This window comes from Sinocyclocheilus grahami, unplaced genomic scaffold (genome assembly GCF_001515645.1).
Source record: "Sinocyclocheilus grahami isolate Dianchi unplaced genomic scaffold, SAMN03320097.WGS_v1.1 scaffold116.1, whole genome shotgun sequence".
Taxonomy (NCBI): Eukaryota; Metazoa; Chordata; class Actinopteri; order Cypriniformes; family Cyprinidae; genus Sinocyclocheilus; species Sinocyclocheilus grahami.
In genome coordinates, this window is record NW_015505295.1 from 1153850 (window position 1) to 1173960 (window position 20111).

The window sequence follows — 20111 nt, forward strand, 5'->3', positions numbered from 1 at the left end:
CATGTAAATACTGCAAATTACACCACTACACAAATATTATTATATAGTAAAAGACCAGTTAATCAGCCAATATTTTAAAATTAATGTTATTAGCACTGGGCTATTAATAAGATCAGTTATTCTGCCTAATGTCAAAATTTACAGACATATGTATTTTCATATATTCTTTGGTGAAGTTTAAGCAAATAGGCTATTATTTGTGGTTGACATGACATGCCAAAAACAAGCATGGCAGCCAATATAATACTGACATATATGTGATATAGGTTAATATAGCTTATGGCATCAAAGTTGTATGCATATATATATATTCTGTATATATACAAAAGTTTAGGGTTAGTAGGGTTTTTTTTGATAAGCAAGTTTTATTTTAGCAAGGAAACAACTTGATCAAGAGTGACAGTAAAAACATTTATAATGTTACAAAACAATCTTTGTCCAAAATGTTCAGTTTTTCTGAACTTTCTATTAGAATCCTGCAAGCATGAGACTTCTTTCAAAAACAAAACAATCCTACTGATTTCCAGCTCTGTGTCTTCTTTAACTGCATTCTATAGCATGCCTCACAAGCGATGGATAAACCCACAACCAAAGACACAAACTCCTCAAAGTTCACCTCCCCATCTCCATTGGCATCCAAGTCCTTCATAATTCTGTCTATGATGGTCGGATCCTTCTGAGACTGTGGGAAAAGAGAGTAAAATAAGTTTGATAAACAAAAGATTTGGTCTGGATTTAATTTTCTTGGAAAACGAAAGAGAGGAGACCAGAATTATAGTATTTGTGAGAGAATGACATAAGTTCCTCACCTTGAGAAACCCAGAGAGCTCGTTCTCCATTAGGGTTCGGAGTTCACGGCGGGTCAGGGTGCCGTTCTTGCCCTCTTTTCCAGCGTAGCGGTGGAATACCATGATGAGGGACTCCATGGCAGTCTCTAGCTCGGATGGCATGGCTGCTCACTGTAGAAAGCTAGTATGAATCTAATATTAACACAACTGATCTCTTGACAGTGCATTCAAAAGGCTAAACATCAGAATGAAGAGCTTACCGTTTGAGTGTCTGAGTGAAGAATTTGAGAAATGCTAGTTATCTCTCTCAAGAATTTATATGGCCGAGCCTGTGGGCAGGAGAAGGTCTTATCAGCGGAAGTTGAGCAATACATTGATTACAGCACAGCATACCTAAGTGTATGAGTTAAGCGGACTTTGTGTGTTCTATATAGATTGCATGACTCAACAGAGCACAGTAATGTCAGTACTTAATAGATGAAACACCAGAAATTGTACAATATACATACTTTACTAGCAGTCAAAAGTTTGATTTTTTTATGTTTTTGAAAGAAGTCTCTTATATTCAGTAAGGCTGCATTTATTTGATCAAAAATACAGTAAAAAAAAAAAAGTAATAAAATGCTAATACAATTTAAAATAATAGTTTTCTTTTTAAATAGGCTATATGGTATCCTGTGGTGGCAAAACTGAATTTTCAGCTCCATTACTCCAGTCTTCAGTGTCACATGATTCTTAAGAAATCTTTCTAATATGCTGATTTGGTGCTCACGAAACAGTTCTTATTATTATGTTTAAAACAGTTATTGCTTTATTATTATTATTTTATTATCATTATCATTATTATTTTTTAGGTGGAATCTGTGATACACCACTATCCAAAACTTCGGGATAATTAAAACAAATAGCCTAATAAAATAAAAATAAAAAAACTTTTAATTAGCATGGACGCATTAAAGTAACAGCAAAACCAAAGACAACAGATTTCTATTTCAAATAAATGCTGTTCTGTATCACAGTTTCATACAGAATACTGATGAATCATTTAAAATATTATACAGTTAAGAGAAACTAAATGTTTTTATTTGATTTGATTGATTGATTTTTGTGTGTGTGTGTGTGTGTGTGTGTGTTTCTTAATCTCTGGTCAGTGGTCACCTTCCGATAGAGATAAGAGAAACGAAGCTTTTCGAAACTCTTAATCAATTGAACCGATTGCTTCGCAAAATGATTCACTATTTGGAAGCGCTCGAAACACCAATGCTGGGAGATGGTCCTCATCGCAGAACCTGTTTTTATACAGTCTATGTGCAGAACACAAGATCCAGGGGGCGTGGTTGGATCCACCTCTTCATTTCCAGCTCTGTGTCTTCTTTAACTGCATTCTATAGCATGCCTCACAAGCGATGGATAAACCCACAACCAAAGACACAAACTCCTCAAAGTTCACCTCCCCATCTCCATTGGCATCCAAGTCCTTCATAATTCTGTCTATGATGGTCGGATCCTTCTGAGACTGTGGGAAAAGAGAATAAAATGTTTGATAAACGAGAGAAAAACTTATATCTGGTCTGGATTTCCTTTGGAAAATGAAAGAGACGAGGCCAGAATTATAGTATTTATGAGAGAATGACAGAAGTTTTTCACCTTGAGAAACCCAGAGAGCTCGTTCTCCATTAGGGTTCGGAGTTCACGGCGGGTCCGGGTGCCGTTCTTGCCCTCTTTTCCAGCGTAGCGGTGGAATACCATGATGAGGGACTCCATGGCAGTCTCTAGCTCGGATGGCATGGCTGCTCACTGTAGAAAGCTAGTATGAATCTAATATTAACACAACTGATCTCTTGACAGTGCATTCAAAAGGCTAAACATCAGAATGAAGAGCTTACCGTTTGAGTGTCTGAGTGAAGAATTTGAGAAATGCTAGTTATCTCTCTCAAGAATTTATATGGCCGAGCCTGTGGGCAGGAGAAGGTCTTATCAGCGGAAGTTGAGCAATACATTGATTACAGCACAGCATACCTAAGTGTATGAGTTAAGCGGACTTTGTGTGTTCTATATAGATTGCATGACTCAACAGAGCACAGTAATGTCAGTACTTAATAGATGAAACACCAGAAATTGTACAATATACATACTTTACTAGCAGTCAAAAGTTAGATTTTTTTATGTTTTTGAAAGAAGTCTCTTATATTCAGTAAGGCTGCATTTATTTGATCAAAAATACAGTAAAAAAAAAAAGTAATAAAATGCTAATACAATTTAAAATAATAGTTTTCTTTTTAAATAGGCTATATGGTATCCTGTGGTGGCAAAACTGAATTTTCAGCTCCATTACTCCAGTCTTCAGTGTCACATGATTCTTAAGAAATCTTTCTAATATGCTGATTTGGTGCTCACGAAACAGTTCTTATTATTATGTTTAAAACAGTTATTGCTTTATTATTATTATTTTATTATCATTATCATTATTATTTTTTAGGTGGAATCTGTGATACACCACTATCCAAAACTTCGGGATAATTAAAACAAATAGCCTAATAAAATAAAAATAAAAAAACTTTTAATTAGCATGGACGCATTAAAGTAACAGCAAAACCAAAGACAACAGATTTCTATTTCAAATAAATGCTGTTCTGTATCACAGTTTCATACAGAATACTGATGAATCATTTAAAATATCATACAGTTAAGAGAAACTAAATGTTTTTATTTGATTTGATTGATTGATTTTTGTGTGTGTGTGTGTGTTTCTTAATCTCTGGTCAGTGGTCACCTTCCGATAGAGATAAGAGAAACGAAGCTTTTCGAAACTCTTAATCAATTGAACCGATTGCTTCGCAAAATGATTCACTATTTGGAAGCGCTCGAAACACCAATGCTGGGAGATGGTCCTCATCGCAGAACCTGTTTTTATACAGTCTATGTGCAGAACTCAGTGTCACATGATTCTTAAGAAATCTTTCTAATATGCTGATTTGGTGCTCACGAAACAGTTCTTATTATTATGTTTAAAACAGTTATTGCTTTATTATTATTATTTTATTATCATTATCATTATTATTTTTTAGGTGGAATCTGTGATACACCACTATCCAAAACTTCGGGATAATTAAAACAAATAGCCTAATAAAATAAAAATAAAAAAACTTTTAATTAGCATGGACGCATTAAAGTAACAGCAAAACCAAAGACAACAGATTTCTATTTCAAATAAATGCTGTTCTGTATCACAGTTTCATACAGAATACTGATGAATCATTTAAAATATTATACAGTTAAGAGAAACTAAATGTTTTTATTTGATTTGATTGATTGATTTTTGTGTGTGTGTGTGTGTGTGTGTGTGTTTCTTAATCTCTGGTCAGTGGTCACCTTCCGATAGAGATAAGAGAAACGAAGCTTTTCGAAACTCTTAATCAATTGAACCGATTGCTTCGCAAAATGATTCACTATTTGGAAGCGCTCGAAACACCAATGCTGGGAGATGGTCCTCATCGCAGAACCTGTTTTTATACAGTCTATGTGCAGAACACAAGATCCAGGGGGCGTGGTTGGATCCATATATATATACCTAAACCTACCCGTCTCCACCCCCTGATCCCTAAACCCACCCATCTCCACCCCTAAACCTACCAATCTCCACCCCCTAGATCTGGATCCAACCACGCCCCCTGGATCTTGTGTTCTGCAGTGAGGGGCTAGCCTACTGCATGCTGGCGGCATCTGCTGATCAAAACGCTGTAAGAATCAGAATCAGAATCAGAATGAGTTTTATTGCCAGGTATGTTTACACATACGAGGAATTTGTTTTCGTGACAGAAGCTTCCACAGTGTAACAGAATGACAGTGACAGAACAAAAAACACAGATAATAAAAATAAAAATAGAACAAGTAAATAAGGAATAAACTGTAAGAATCAGAATCAGAATCAGTATCAGAATGAGCTTTATTGCCAGGTATGTTTACACATACGAGGAATTTGTTTTCGTGACAGAAGCTTCCACAGTGTAACAGAATGACAGTGACAGAACAAAAAACACAGATAATAAAAATAAAAATAGAACAAGTAAATAAGGAATAAAAATATATAAATTGACAATTGTGTGTAAGTGCAACGAAAACTCAGCCCAAACATTTTACACCTTTTACAAACCAATTGCAAATAGTTTCATGAAAGTGTAATCTAAATGTAATAATTAGATACCATTATGAAGGCTCTGTAAAATTCTTGTTCTTTTTTGTTTTGTTTTGTATGTTATTAGGCAGGGACAGGCCAATTAGAAGCATTCTCCTTCCTACTATACTCGCATAGACATATTAAAATTCACTCAAGCACAAAAATGAACCCACATTATAAAACTGACCGTAACATTGAGCACTCGTTCATGGGTTCACCAGATCAAAGCCATCTGGCGGTGAACCATCGGAATTTAAAATATTTCTAAACCTACCCTGCGTCCCAATGTGCATACTATCAAAGACTGTAGAATACTAGGGACTTTGATACTATCCACCCTATCTGCCCTAAATAGTATTGAAAATGACTAATATCACATAGAATTTAGGATGGATAGTGTGCACATTGGGATGCAGGCTCAGATTCGAAACAGTACAATGTAACGAAGCCTCGTTTGCTTAAAGGGGTCATATGATGCGATTTCAAGTTTTCCTTTCTCTTTGGAGTGTTACAAGCTGATTGTGAATAGATAAGATCCCTGAAGTTGCAAAGACTAAAGTCTCAAAACCAAAGAGATATTCTTTATCAAAGTTAAGGCACTGGGTCAGCTGGCCAATCAGAGCAGACTGCGCTTGTCGGAAGGAGGGACTTTGTAGAAAACGAAGCGTTTGAGAGAGGCGGGGCATAGAGGACCTACAATAATGTACAGTATTTGAAAAATAATGTGTTTTTTGAACATTAAAGCATGTCAACATATTCTGTTACACCAAATACACAAAATAATGATCTTTAAAAAAGCATCATATGACCCCTTTAAATCACGTGACTTGGGGAGTTCGATACAAGCGCCCAATCACTGTTTCGAGAGATTCGTAAACATTTCGAAGCTTTCGACACAAGATACACTGTCCTCAGGTAACAGCTGCACGGGTTTACTTGTGGTTTGTTTTATTTATTTTTTAATTTTTTTACAATAGTTTGACTAAAACGCATGTTAAATTCAGCAGCTCAGTTGTGACTCGGATATGCTGAGGTCAGTAACCTGCAGCGTGCTGCTGATGAAGCGGACGTGCTCGTTGCCACGGAAACGGGATGCGGGTTTGAGACTGAGAGCGTCGGGTTGAAAGCATCTCCAGCTGCGTGCGGATGTAGCGACATCCTACTAACCTACATTTCAACCTGAAAGAGGCAATGGCGGACGACGGAAGATTTCCTCATTGACATATGATGAACTTCTGCAACGAAACGAAACTTAAACGGTATGTTTTACAAGAATAACAGACAATGTATTAAATCCGCATCGTGCATGTGGCAGTGATGCTTCTACAGCATGCGGTGTTTTATCGATGTAATATTTTTAGCTGGGTGGAAACCGCATGTAGGCTTTTCATGCTTGGCAATTAAAAGTGTGTAGTCTATCTCGGTAAGTCGCACTGATTTGCGACAGCAGTGCTGTCATACAGCAGCATCTCGTAATGGCGCCCAGATTTCAGGTGAAGGTAAGGGCGCTGCCGAATACAGCACGAGCCGGTGCACTGTGCTAACCGGTTTACAGTCACGTCTGTAGGTCAAACCTCAGTCCCGTTTAATTTTTTTTTATAGCTAAAATCACGTTAAATCTTTCGTATTGTGAGATGGAGTGACCTATAAGTCCAGGCGACATTGCTGAATGACCGCGTGATGATAAAGAAGCCCATTAAGCTGCTTGCTGTAGGTCTTCCTAAAGCATGCGTTTCGATTTTTAAAGTATGGAAAAACGTGTCTAATACAAAGATATGCGGTTAGATTTTAAGAACACATTGCCATTGTATGTACATATGCGGTGGTTAACTAATAACTAGCGTGCTAATAGTTATAACTAGCCTATTGTATTTGCACTGGAAAATGGTTGTCAGATTCAGTTAATAACTAGAATGTATTTTTCACTGCGGTTTCTAGAGGTCAAAGTAGGCTAACTAAACTCATTTTTTAACAAGTTTTGTTTGTCTATACTATGTGTTTTTTATGGAGATGCAAATTGTGTATGTTTGTGCATGTTTTAGAAAAACAGGTGTCAGATTCGTTTGGGTGGTGCTGTTGCTCAGACAGTCTTCAAACAGACACCACAAATATGTCTATACTGTGCTAGTCCGATGGACAAGGTCATGCTTTAGCTGATGTAGCCTTTCCGGAGCTTCCAATGTCACCCAGCTGTCTGCTTAAATCATCAACATCAGGTCACTATCCATTTTTAAAGAGCATTGCAGGCCAGTAGCAGTGCACCAGAGACCGCTATTTATAAAGGTGTACATGTCTCTCTCAGCAACCAGGCAGCATGGAAATCTAGTCTCATCACTCATTTTATCCACCACTTTCCTCTTTCTTAAAATCTGTGTGCAACAGAGACATACTGCTTAGTAGAGCTCAAAAATTCTGTCCCAAATATGACTTCAGGACCTAAATGTTGGACCCAAATTTATCATAGAAGGGGCTACTGCTTACTATTTGTTATTTATTTATTTTGTCTGTAGTTCAACTGGTAGTGCATGGAACTAATAATGTTAAGACCACTGCACATGAATACGAAATGAATACTTTTTGGCAAGGACACATTATATTGATAAGAATTGACAGTAAGGAATACATTGTTAAAAAAATCTATTGATAAAAGCTGTTCCTTTGGACTTATATGGAAAATATATATTGCGGTTTCCACAAATATATTAAGCAGCACAATTGTTTTTCATTACTGATAATAATAAGAAATGTTACTTGAGCAGCAATTCAGAACATTAGAATGATTTCTGAAGTATCATAAGACTGGAGTAATGATGCTTAAAATTCAGCTCTATTTTTGATCAAATGCAGCCTTGATGAGAATAAGATGACTTTCAAAAACATGAAAAAATCGTACTTTTTAATAGTAGTACAGTATATGTACTACATTAAAAAAATAGTTTTATCTGTTAATAAAGTCTATTTTATAGTTGTAGCACATGCAGTGTTTTTTATAATGGTTTTTCAATTTCACTGTAGTCAATATTTGTAAGATCTTCTATTATCTTTCTCTCACTCATTCCCTTTCTTTTCCTCCTCCATTCATCAGTCCAAAATGAAGAGTATGGAGCAGGAATTGCTGTGTCCTGTGTGCAAGGACATTGTGAAGCAGCCTATTGTACTTCCCTGCCTGCACAGCGTGTGTCTCATGTGTGCCTCCGAGGTGCTGGTTCAGAGCGGGTATCCCCAGCCCGAGCTCCCTCCGGAGCCCAACTCGCCCGCTTCCACCCCCAACACACGGTCCCCACGGCAGATGCGCAGACCCATGCCTAAGTCTGACCGCGTGGACCGCCTGTTGCGCTCAGGTGTGTAGAGACAAGAAAGAGTATGCGCCATCTTCAATGTCATGCAAACAGGTTGATATATATTTAGTGTATCTCACTTTGTGTGTATGTTTAGGTTCTGGGACGTACCCAGGCCGCAGGCGAAAGGAAGGCCCTCCACCTCTCATGCTTTTTCCTTGCGCCCCCTGTGGACGAGATGTAGAACTAGGTGAGAGAGGACTGGCTGAGTGCATGAGGAACCTTACACTGGAGAGAATTGTAGAAAGGTAATAAATACACTCATTCAGATACACCGAAGTTATATATTATATTATATATTTAAAATGTAATATAATATATTTTCAGTGTTTACACTTAATAAATTATTTGATTAGTGACCTAGTGATCTTGACTAGAAACTTAAATGCACAATATTACAGTGGGGAAAAAAAGTATTTAGTCAGCCACCAATTGTGCAAGTTCTCCCACTTAAAAAGATGAGAGAGGCCTGTAATTTTCATCAGAAAAAAATCCAGAAAATCACATTGTATAATAAAATATACATCATTTGAACATTTATACTTGTTATTTGATTAGTGATCTTGTAATATTAAATAGAATCTTAAATACACAATATAATATAATATTACATTTGAGGATTTATACTTATTTTCTTGTTTAATTAGTGACCTAAAAAATCTTAAATAGAACCTTAAATACACAATTTAATATTATAATAATATAATATAATACAATACATAATAAAATATTTTGAGGATTTATATTTATTTGCTTGCTTGATTACTGACCTAGTAATCTTAAATAAAATTAAGTACACAATATTATATGAGACGATATGATATTATATTATTTGTAATAATATAATATAATATAATGTATTTCCAGCATTTATACTTATGTACTTGTTTCATTAGTGGCCTAATAATCTCAAATAAAATATTAAATACACAATTTTATATTCCGTTTAATATTTGTATAGTATATAGTGTAGTATAACATCATATTTAATATTAACAACAAATATAATTTGAGCATTCATACTTATTTACTTATTTGATTAGTGATCTAGATCTAATATTAAATAGAATTGTAAATATATAATAATATATAATATAAATTCAGGATTTATACATATTTACTTGTTTTATTAGTTTATTTTAGTGAAATAGAAATCTTAAATACATAATAATATAATATATTTTCAGCATTTATATGTGTTTACTTATTCGATTAGTGACCTAGTGCTCTTTACTGTAAGTAGAATCTTGAATACACAATTTTCCCTGTGTGTTACTATATCTACATGAATAAAACCACATAGACAAATGAACAAACACTTCACTGCAGGATCTCTCTCTTTCTCTTGCTTTGTCTAGGTACAGGCACACAGTGAGTTTGGGCAGTGTGGCTGTGATGTGTCAGTTCTGTAAACCCCCACAGGCCCTGGAGGCCACTAAAGGCTGTGCTGACTGCAGAGCCAGCTTCTGTAATGAGTGCTTCAAACTCTACCACCCCTGGGGCACTCCACGCGCCCAGCATGAACATGTTCAGCCCACCCTCAACTTCAGGCCAAAGGTGAGCCGCCCAGGATTACTACCCGATTACCTCTCACATCTTGGGTGTCCATCCAGGGTCTGATAAATTATTTAACACAAAACTGCATTCACAACCCCTTTTTCTTCCATAATATGCTGTATTTCTAAATGAATTTTCACAAAATGAGTATGCAGATGCAGCTTTATTTTATCCAGACAACCCTCTACGTTGCGAGTAAATCACTTGCATATGCGGCTAATAAATTCTCAGATTTTACTCGCCAGTGTGTGAGTTGGAGGCTAAGCATACGTTTAGCACAGATATATTTTCACTCACAGAACACTGACTGAGCGCTTCAGCGCTCCATCAAGCGATCTGTGGCATTTTTCAGTTCATCTGAATGGATGCGTAGCGCACCTGTATTTGACGTACCGTGAACTCTAGTGTGAAGGCGCACGACTCGCTGTTGCTTGTCTCACACACACGCAGAGAGAAAGAGAGAGAATTGACGTGCTACATGTAATCGATATTCTTTGTTGTATTTTCCTGTCAAAATAATGACGTTCCTTTGGAATTCTTCAGCTTTTAAGAATTGCCGGGTTTTCCGGTAGTGGGGCGGTACTAATGCGCAAACGGCAATCTCATTGGCTGGCGCTCACCTATTATCATCCCTGTTTTGATTTCAGCAAATCAGTTCGAGCGAACGCACACAACCTGATTAATATTCATGAATACTAGGGATGCACGATATATCGGCCACCATATCGGTATCGGCCGATAAATGCTCATTTTTTCTGTTATCGGTATCGGCCTGATAAGAAAATTTGGCCGATATCTTAAAGCCGATAAATAATGCATGATTTCCTTCAGAGACACTTCAGATCTGCGCTGTTCGTTTGCAGCCTTTTGTGCAATTGTACATTGTAATATTGTGTTTATTTGATGTATATCTGATTTATCTCATATAGAATGCGTTTGGTTAAGTTAAAAGAGCGCTTCAGTTTACCGGTGATCATCTTTAGCTCAGCGCACGCAGCTCAAACAGCAGTGCACAACATTAAGAACTATGATTAGGAATGTTGTGTATATAACATTCTAATGAGAACATTATTATAATAAAACGTTGTGCATTCTTTGGGTTTAGTTGCCGTGTTTCAGCGCGTTGTTATGGGAAGAGCACATCCACAACAGGATCACACATTCTGACTATAGCATGCAATAACTGCGTCATTTTGTACATATATAAGTTGTAATATTATGTTTATGTTGTATTAATATTAATCTCAGGATGCATTTCCTTGAGTTAAATAAGCTGCCAGCAAAACGCTTCAGGTTACCGTGTTCATTCAGCTCTTCAGCTTCAGCACGCGCAGCTCAACGGCTGCTATTTAAAACAGTGGTATTAATTTGTTACTTTTTCAAAATCATTGATACATTATTAATAACAACAACCACTTGTATTGTTCTCTTATTATTTTCATCAACAATATGGTTTAGTAATTAAAATCATTTAATTATTGTCCGTGCAGAGGCTATTCCGTTTTATTGATCTATGGCGCATTCATTTTGATTCTTTACACGTGTAATGATGTCCAGTGACTAGTTTGCATTATGCATAATTTTATTTATTTGTAAGACTTTTTTATGACTAAATTTGGTAATGGGAGAGTAAAAATATTTTTAAAACGTACACCGTTCAAACTAGGCTGCTTATGTTAAAGTGTTTGGGATGTGGCTTTTAATGATGAGACCTTTTTTTGTAATCAGGCTCTCAAAAAGTATATAACAATTTGGATATAGATTTATCGGCCAACATATCGGTTATCGGCTTTCAAAAATAAAGAATAATCGTTATCGGTATCGGCCAAACTTTTCATATCGGTGCATCCCTAATACAGCAGCTCATTAATCCTTAGTGCGTTTTATATTGTTCTTATTAGTAGAATTCATATCATTATTATCTTATCAGTATTTTTGTTAGTTTTGTCCCAGTTTTTTTTTTACAGAAACACTAAATGACCAAAAAAGCGCCACCACCAGTCCAGTTAAAATGACTAATATACATTCAAACATGGTTATCAAGTTTCAATTCTAATTACTAAAGTTCTATCATTAAATAATACTTGATTATCATATTATAATGCTTGACTGACTGATGTTAAGTGTGTACTTTCAGATATTTAAAAAACTGCCATTTTACAAACATTTATTATAAATATATATCAGTCTGGCGAGTAAACTAAAAAATGTACTAGCCAATGGCGATTCAATTGCCAAGGTGTCCGTAGAGGGTTGCCATAGTGTATCGTAAAGTTTCATTTCGTCTCTCTAGGTGTTGACATGCCCAGAACATGATCAGGAGAGGCTGCAGTTTTACTGTAAGTCATGTCAAATGCTGCTTTGTTCACTCTGTAAACTGCGTAGAATCCATGCGGGTCACAAGATTGCGCCCGTTACCCAAGCCTACCAGACTCTTAAGGTATGTTTTCAATTAATCTCGATTTTAGTGATGTACCTGGCATAAATCACTGTCAAACACTGCCATGTTTTTCTCTTGTAGAGAAATTGATAAAAAAAATTTTGAAAAGCAAAGTATGGGCAGATAAAATAATTTAAAAAAAAGCAACAACTGTGCCACCTAATGGCAGTGCCAGTGCAGTACCTTAAGCACTTACTGTAATCATAAGGAGTTAGAAGCCAAAAACAAAAAAAAAACCTACAACAGTGGGGAACGTCATGTGATCAGATGAGTTTATCCATCACAAACATTTTGCACAATGGTGTTCAGTCTGTTTAGCTGTGATGTTTAAGTCTATTCATCGCATACCTTAGATCTATAGTTTATGAACTTTTGAAAGCCAGGAAATCAGCAGTAAACACACACCATTGTGGATGATTCTTCTGTAGTTTTTTATTTATTTTTTACTTTAACAGGACTGTTTTTTTCTTTAGGATGACAGTATTCCCATGATCCAAAGGATATGAGAGGTCACTAAATGATCCAATAAGATTATATTTCTCATTCACAATGACGTGTGAAAGCTTTACAAAATCTGATCACAAATGGGCTATAATATTATCTCTATTTTTCTTTACTGCTAAAAATACAAATGCATCATATCACTTACAACAATTTTCACTTCATTTTTTTTTTACATTTCTACTTGTAGAATCGATGCCAAACTATAATGAAGAAGGCAAAACATTACTATTATTAACCTTCTCAATAAAGGCGCCAGATTTAAATGAAAAATCTTTTACATTGTGTGCTGTTTTTAAACCCTAGGACAAGATCATCAAGGAGCTGAACTACATCCTGTCCAATCAGGACATGGTGTTGACTCAGATCACACAACTGGAAAATGCCATCACTCAAACTGAGGTACGGCCACCTTTCCCAACTCTGTCACAAAAGGAAAGCAGGTGTTTGATGTGCTGAGCAATTGTCTGTGTGCATGAATGCAGGTGAACAGCGTATCAGCCAAAGAACAGCTCTCTCACTGCGTGAAGGAGATAATGGCGTTGCTGACCGAGCGGCAGACAATGCTGGCCCAGGCTCTGGAAAGCTCACGGCAGAGAAGGGCAGAGGCTTTGGCCAATCAGGTGGCCGAAAAACGGAGCCTGCTGGAGCATGCCGGCTTGATGGCTTTCACTCAAGAGCTGCTCAAAGAAAATGACCCATCGAGCTTTGTGCATGCAGCCAGAATAACACACAACAGGTGGGATGGCTTACCCACCTTACTATCTGCCAATAATACTGATGTCTGTTCCCAAAATCCGAAAACACTGGACTGTTATCTCTTTTTCTGGCAGATTGGCCCAGTCTATTGAATCTATGCAGCGTTTCTCTCTCTCTGCTGATCCTTCATTCCGACACTTCCAGCTTGATGTTTCCAGAGAGCTCAAACTCCTCACAGACCTGAACTTCATTCAGGGTAGGAAAAGGAATTAGTGATCACTAACATTTTATAAAATACTGCTGACAAACTTATAATGTCTATCTTTGATGTGTATCCATAATGAGTTGTTAGATCAGTACTACACTGATTTATTTAAGACTGGCAATCCTTAATTACACAATTACACAGTAAGGTGCATGTTTGATTTGCTAAAAAACCCAGATTGCACACATTTTTCATTCTGGAAGCAGTTGATTGACTCATTGTATGAATTTGATTCACTAAAACAAACCGGTTCTTAAGAGTCATTAATTTGGAATCACTTGAACTACACTGGTCATCTGTTTGTTTTGATTCACCAAAAAAATCAGACTCATATGAGTCATTAGTTCGGGAATCAGACTACATTGGTCACTGTATGTTTTGATTCACCAAAAAGAACAAATATAGCACGATCACTGTAGTCTGATTCTGTTACAGCTTTTATTTAAACATTATTATCATAATAGTAAAATCCAACATCAGTTAACTTCTAATTCACATGTATTGTTATGTTAGTACATGAAGTACTTTCAGTACAAAGGTATATTGAATAAAACGTATCTTTAAGTATTTTAAACCTGCAGTTGAATGTGTGCCATAGCCTATTTAATTAAGTAAAACAATTTAAGATTTTTGGGGTTTGTTAGAAATGGGCTTATGGTGTTCATTTTATTTGTGCAGGACTTAAAAAGGTCTTTAAAGGTCTTAAATATGATTTAAAAAACTCTGCAGAATCCCTGCTGATATAATAATATTGTGTTATGACAGATATGACAGGTGAAAACTGGATGTTACTTTACTTGGAAAATCTGTAATCTGATTGCAATGACATGTAATCTAACCAAAATGACCTATCCCATCAGCCCCTCTCGCTCCTGTGATTGACACCCAGCGAACCCTCGCCTACGACCAGCTCTTCTTGTGCTGGAGGTCGCCTCAAGACTCCACTCCTGCCTGGCATTACTCTGTGGAATTCCGGCGGCGGGGGGTGGTGCCAGGGGGCGGGGCAAGAGGGGGTATTCGCGGGGGATTGGCTACTGCTCGTTGGGGCTGGCAGAGATTGGAGGAGGTGACCGGGACCTGTGCGGTGATTGACAGGCTGGAGATGGACAGTGTGTATGTGCTGAGGGTGAGAGGCTGCAACAAGGCCGGCTTTGGCGAATACAGTGAGGAAGTATATTTACACACACCACCAGCTCCAGGTAAGAAACACCTTCTGAGGATTTTTCAACACAAACAAAATTAATTCCCAAATGATACTCATCTGCTCATTTATCTTCTTTTCTTTTTTTATCCATTCCCATCTCCTTCTCTACAACCTTTGGTTTTTCCATGTTTTCCAGCTTTAGTGACAACAGCGCTATACAGCCACCTTTCCTGCTCCCTTTTTAAAGCCCTTAAAAATCTTTCTGTTATTATATCTCTTTTCTTGGTTATAATTCCATCATCATTTGATTCTTTGAGCCATTCATTCTTTAAACCACCAGTATGTTTATTTTCCATACAAAACCGTCAATGTAGTGAAACATTGCGTGAATGTTGACCCATCCACTTTGTAAATGTGGCCATAAGCAAACTTTAATGCTCCATAATGTTTATTAATCACATTAAATGGAGGCCCATGTTACAAATAATAATCCAAGATTTGCAACATCCAACCAGAAGGCAGATGTTCATGACAAAACGCCAACATTAGCTTCTGCTATAAATGAAAACAAGGGTTACAAAGACATGAATCAGATTTGTAAGATGAAATAAATTAGCTTTTGATGTGAATAGACTTTAACTCTGAAATACTAATGAGGAAATACACCTTTTCTTCTCTGCCTGTCTGCTGGAATGCAAATCTTCCTGCTTTTTGCAGTCTTGATTTTACCCCGCTATTCCCAGAGTGCATTTCTTTGTCTTCTTTCCTTGTTTACTGTTTTCCTGATTGTGGTTTTTATGCCTTGTCCTCCTTTTGCATATTCTACATACTTCTATTCTCCCTTTCCACCCACTCTTACGTCCCTCCTTTTGGTGCCTTAATACTTTGGTGTCCCTCTTTCCCCTCTTCTTCTATCCCCTTCTAAATTTCTCCCGTATTCCCTCGCTGTTGTCTTCCTCCCACCTCCTCGACAGTGTTGAATTTTTACCTGGACTCTCGTTGGGGTCTGCACGCGGACAGAATGGTGGTGAGTAAGGAGCAGAGGTGTGCTCGCAGTGTGCCCGGTCTCTCTCTGCTGCAGGCCGCCGATCGGGCCCTCACTTCCTGTCACCTGACAGCTGATCTGCTTGTGGGTGACGTGGCCATAACGCAGGGCCGACACTATTGGGCATGCTCAGTGGAGCCTGGCTCATATCTGGTTAAGGCGAGTTCTGTAAAGAAGTAACATATACTAACCGTCTTCCCTGTAACTTTTCTTTTTATATCACTTTTTCCCTCATTTTTTGTCCTTGGCTCTGTTCTACAGGTTGGAGTGGGCCTGGAGTCCAAACTTCAGGAGTGGTTTCATCTGCCTCAAGATATGGCTAGTCCAAGGTAAGAACAAAATCTCAAAAATGAACAAAGGAAAAGGACAGAAAATACCTGCTGAAATGAGAAGAGGAAGTAGATATGTTAATGTTAAGATATGGCACCTAATACTTTCAATTTTGCTTTTATTATGTTCAAAACTATTGCAATTATGATTTTAAACAATTCAAATCTAAATGAAAAACAGTTCTTAAAGGGGGATTTTTACAGTGATGGCATAAAAGATCCAATTCAGTTCCCCAAAAAAACATTAGTTTTCTTAGCATAACATTTTTTTTAAATGTAACCTTTTCCACCTTTTGTGTAATGGAAAAGTTCCAGAGGTTCTTTGAATTGAGTGCACTGACACTTCTGGATGAGAACAAAACTGCAACTGAATTGAGCAGGATGATGACACCATTGTCTTCAAAATCATTTTTCATGCTAGCTTCAACCGTATTGAATCCATCTCGTCTGTCTGATAGATATGATCCAGACAGTGGCCATGACAGTGGAGCCGAGGATTCGTCGGATTCTCCTCCCCCTTTCTCTTTCCTCACAATGGGCATGGGCAAGATCTTCCTGCCCTCCTCCGCCAACTCCCATCACACCAACGCCAATTACAGAGAGTCTGGCTTCACTAATGGCAACGGTCCTTCATCGCCAACTGGCGTCACCTATCCACTGCCTCCGAGACTAGGAGTGTGTCTTGACTTTGAGAAGGGGCGTGTCACGTTTTACGATGCCCACTCTCTCCGCCCACTATGGGAGGGGCCTGTGGACTGCTCCGCCCCTGTGTGCCCTGCTTTCTGTTTCATTGGAGGCGGAGCTCTGCAGCTACAGGAGCTGGTAGCCAATCGTAATGCAAATCAAACCCCTGTAAGACGAGTCACTATTCAATCACGTGTTACGAAACTGAACTGAACTCTGATTGATTATCATTTTTATAATTCGATTTTAGAGACAGTTGTTTTTAATTGCACCCTATATCAATCTCTGCTTATTTTTCTTTTTGTTTTGAGAGGCCTTTATTGCTGCACTGCTTGCTGAATTACTGATGAATTATTAATTTGCTGATGCTACCTATATACCCAAGAAAACTATTTAAAATGCATATTCACCTATATACACACACACACACACACACACACACACACACACACACATATATGCAAAAATATATGTTTCCCAACTTATAATCAGCGACCTCTCTGTTCCAATGTAGGAAATGTGCCTCAGTTTTTTTTATACCAGATTCCTCCCACACTGCGGATATTGTAGTGATATAATATACCTTGTATTAAAGTTTTTTTTGTTTATTAATCTCCAAACAGAGCAGAAATTCCAGACTGTTACACAAGGCTTCATTTCGTAACCCATAATACAACCGTAAACATCTGCTCTTTTAACCTCTAGCCATGTGCTTTCAGGACAGACCTGTCAAACTCTCTCAGCTGTCAACTGGAGCATTTACAAATATATTTACTCAACATACATCTAATGCCAGACCAAATGCTTCTCGCTGCTCATTTTTGCCTTAGATGGTTAAGAAGAATTTTGATTTGTTGAAATATGTGGCTTCTAGACTGCAGTGGATATATAAAAGGACTTTTTCTGAGTAATTTATTAGGACACACTTACCTTATAGCTTACACAAATTGTTGTTTTGAATTCCCATATGCTATTGAACAATTGGAAAATATTTAAAGCTAAATGAATTAAGCGAAGCCTCTTAAGAATGAAAATCGTCAGTGCAATAGATTGGAAGTGCACTGCTTTGCTCTGTATTTAGAGAATATTTTTTAATGTGCTTGATTTCAGTCCAGCCTAAAGCTGTGCTTGCCTGGAATGGTTTTAGTGTGTAGTTTGAATCTTGTTGGAGAGAATGGTGGCTTTTGCCTGCTGGTAATAAATCATTCTAATAAATAATTCTCTAGTCTTAATATCATTCACAGATTATACTCAGAACAAATGGTGTATTACTGTTTTCTATCAGTAGGGGGCAGCAGTTTATTCAAACACTTGTGTGGTCAGGTCCTCTTGCAAGGTGGATTAGACTTGAACTACTACAAATGGCTCCATTTAGCTAAACATTTTGCCAACAAAGGAATCAGGTCACATATGAAAACAAGATATAGTGGGCCTTCCCCCTATAGCATGGCACTTTTATTGAATTTTTTCAAGCATATGAAGAGAAAATTCCATTGTAGAAGACCATGTCCTTTCTAAAATAAAGGGGGATCTGGTGAAGCACCCCAAAGGAGGTCACAGACAAGGATTCCTTTTACATACAAGTAGCCTATATAGTGCCGATCATAGACATCTGAGGGCCCTACACAAAACTGGTTGGGGATATGAGTGGTTATGAGCGAATGAGTGAAAAGCATTTGTCCGTGTTTCACTCTGTCTAGAATCGCACTCGTGGAAAGCGCTTGAGAAACAGTGTTTCTTTCGGTACACTTTCAACTCGTTTTTTAGTCTCGAGCAAGACTGTACGACATTCACATTACATGATTTGACAGATTTTTACGTAGAAAGGGCGACAGCGCACCGCATTAAAATAAATAATCATTCATGTTTTCATAACCGCTGGCCAAATTCAAAAACGAAACTAAAATTAAACCATCTTTGAGAGCAAGAGGGCCTCCTGGTGTTTCAGGGGCCCTACGCAGCGTGTGTGTTTTGCGTATAGGGAGGATCGGCTCTGGTTTCAACAGCTTTTACGTGTTTTATTAACCACAAAAGATTACGAATTAGTCCATTTGCGCAAAATTTTGTGCAAAAAACCCCCCAAATAAATCAATCTCGTGAGGCGGCAACCATAGTAACAGCTGCACGATCGCTGAATACTGGATGGTACGTCAAAATAAATGAATAAATAAATAATTAAATAAAACAATTTAACTAGGCTACTGCCATCACAGCTATGTCACAAAAACCATTGGTTTTATTTTAAATTGTCTTTAAGAGAGCTAACTGCACTAGGGGTGCCAAAAATTTTGTTCACTAAATATTTGTTTACAGAAGGTGTATATACTATTTAAAATTTAGTGAAGCACACTATAAAGAATTATTACACTATACACTTGTGCACTATACTCAACCGTGTAGTGTCTGAATTTTATAAGATTCTTTAGCCCCCTACAACATTCTACACTTCATTCAAGTGCAATTTTCAGTGTGAACGCACTACTTGCACTATTTATATGACAAAATGTTATAGAATAGTGCATAAGTATGCGAATTAGGATGCACCTTACCTTCTACTGTCATGTTAGGTTCTGATGGACATGCATGACAGTGATGTCACTGTGGCTAATTTTTAATTGGTTAAGCATTTTTTTATTCTTTTTTTTAAAATAAAAATATAATAGTTTATAATAGTTTAAATCATTTCTAAATTATGAATTTCTATTAGACATACAATATGTGCACCCTATTTCACTTTCAATTTTATATTGGTTAGAATTCAAAGAAACCAAATAAGTTTTGATACTTATGCAGATATGCATGTCTGTATATGCTTCTTTAGAAAACTTCTTATATGAAAATCCACATATGTCTTTAATTGCTGCCATATTGGTTAGAAACCAGAAAGTCGAGTGGTTAGGTATGTTTCAGCTTAGACAGACCCTTTGAGAGCCGATGAGCCAAAGGAGGGGTTAGCCAATGTTTTCCTCTAATGGAATGTAACGTTTCAGAAATGTTACGTTTTAAAAGCACAGATTTCTCTTTTGGCTTAAGTTTCTGGTGACAGAAATCCAGGACTGTCGCCTTTCTCCTTCTCTCCCTCTCTCTCTCTCTCTCTCTCTCTCTCTCTCTCTCTCTCTCTCTCTCTCTCTCTCACCCTCCCCC

At 37.3% G+C, this 20111-nt stretch overlaps 3 protein-coding genes across 4 annotated transcripts; 1 reads left to right on the forward strand and 2 right to left on the reverse strand.

The window, feature by feature from the left end:
• Window positions 1–496: 496 nt before the first annotated feature.
• LOC107589481 (protein S100-A1-like) lies at window positions 497–1114 on the reverse strand. Its single transcript, XM_016277930.1, has 3 exons — window positions 1049–1114; window positions 810–969; window positions 497–682 (listed from the first exon to the last, which is right to left on the reverse strand). The coding sequence occupies exons 2-3, from the start codon at window positions 948–950 to the stop codon at window positions 497–499; spliced, it is 327 nt and encodes a 108-aa protein (XP_016133416.1). The 5' UTR covers window positions 951–969; window positions 1049–1114.
• A 1025-nt stretch (window positions 1115–2139) lies between these two features.
• Window positions 2140–2750, reverse strand: LOC107589504 (protein S100-A1-like). The gene is made up of 3 exons (XM_016277958.1): window positions 2675–2750; window positions 2436–2595; window positions 2140–2304 (listed from the first exon to the last, which is right to left on the reverse strand). Exons 2-3 carry the CDS (start codon window positions 2574–2576, stop codon window positions 2140–2142), a joined length of 306 nt encoding a protein of 101 aa, XP_016133444.1. The 5' UTR covers window positions 2577–2595; window positions 2675–2750.
• Window positions 2751–6063: 3313 nt separating this feature from the next.
• On the forward strand, window positions 6064–18132 carry trim46b (tripartite motif containing 46b). Of its 2 annotated transcripts, none has more exons than XM_016277840.1 (12): window positions 6064–6224; window positions 8051–8306; window positions 8401–8551; window positions 9662–9860; window positions 12154–12300; window positions 13108–13203; window positions 13287–13540; window positions 13635–13756; window positions 14626–14964; window positions 15884–16113; window positions 16216–16283; window positions 16742–18132. In XM_016277840.1, exons 2-12 carry the CDS (start codon window positions 8057–8059, stop codon window positions 17178–17180), a joined length of 2295 nt encoding a protein of 764 aa, XP_016133326.1. In that variant the 5' UTR covers window positions 6064–6224; window positions 8051–8056; the 3' UTR covers window positions 17181–18132. The 2 variants fall into 2 exon arrangements, with proteins under 2 accessions (XP_016133326.1, XP_016133325.1); XM_016277839.1 differs by lacking the exon at window positions 6064–6224 and adding an exon at window positions 6411–6464.
• Window positions 18133–20111: the final 1979 nt, after the last annotated feature.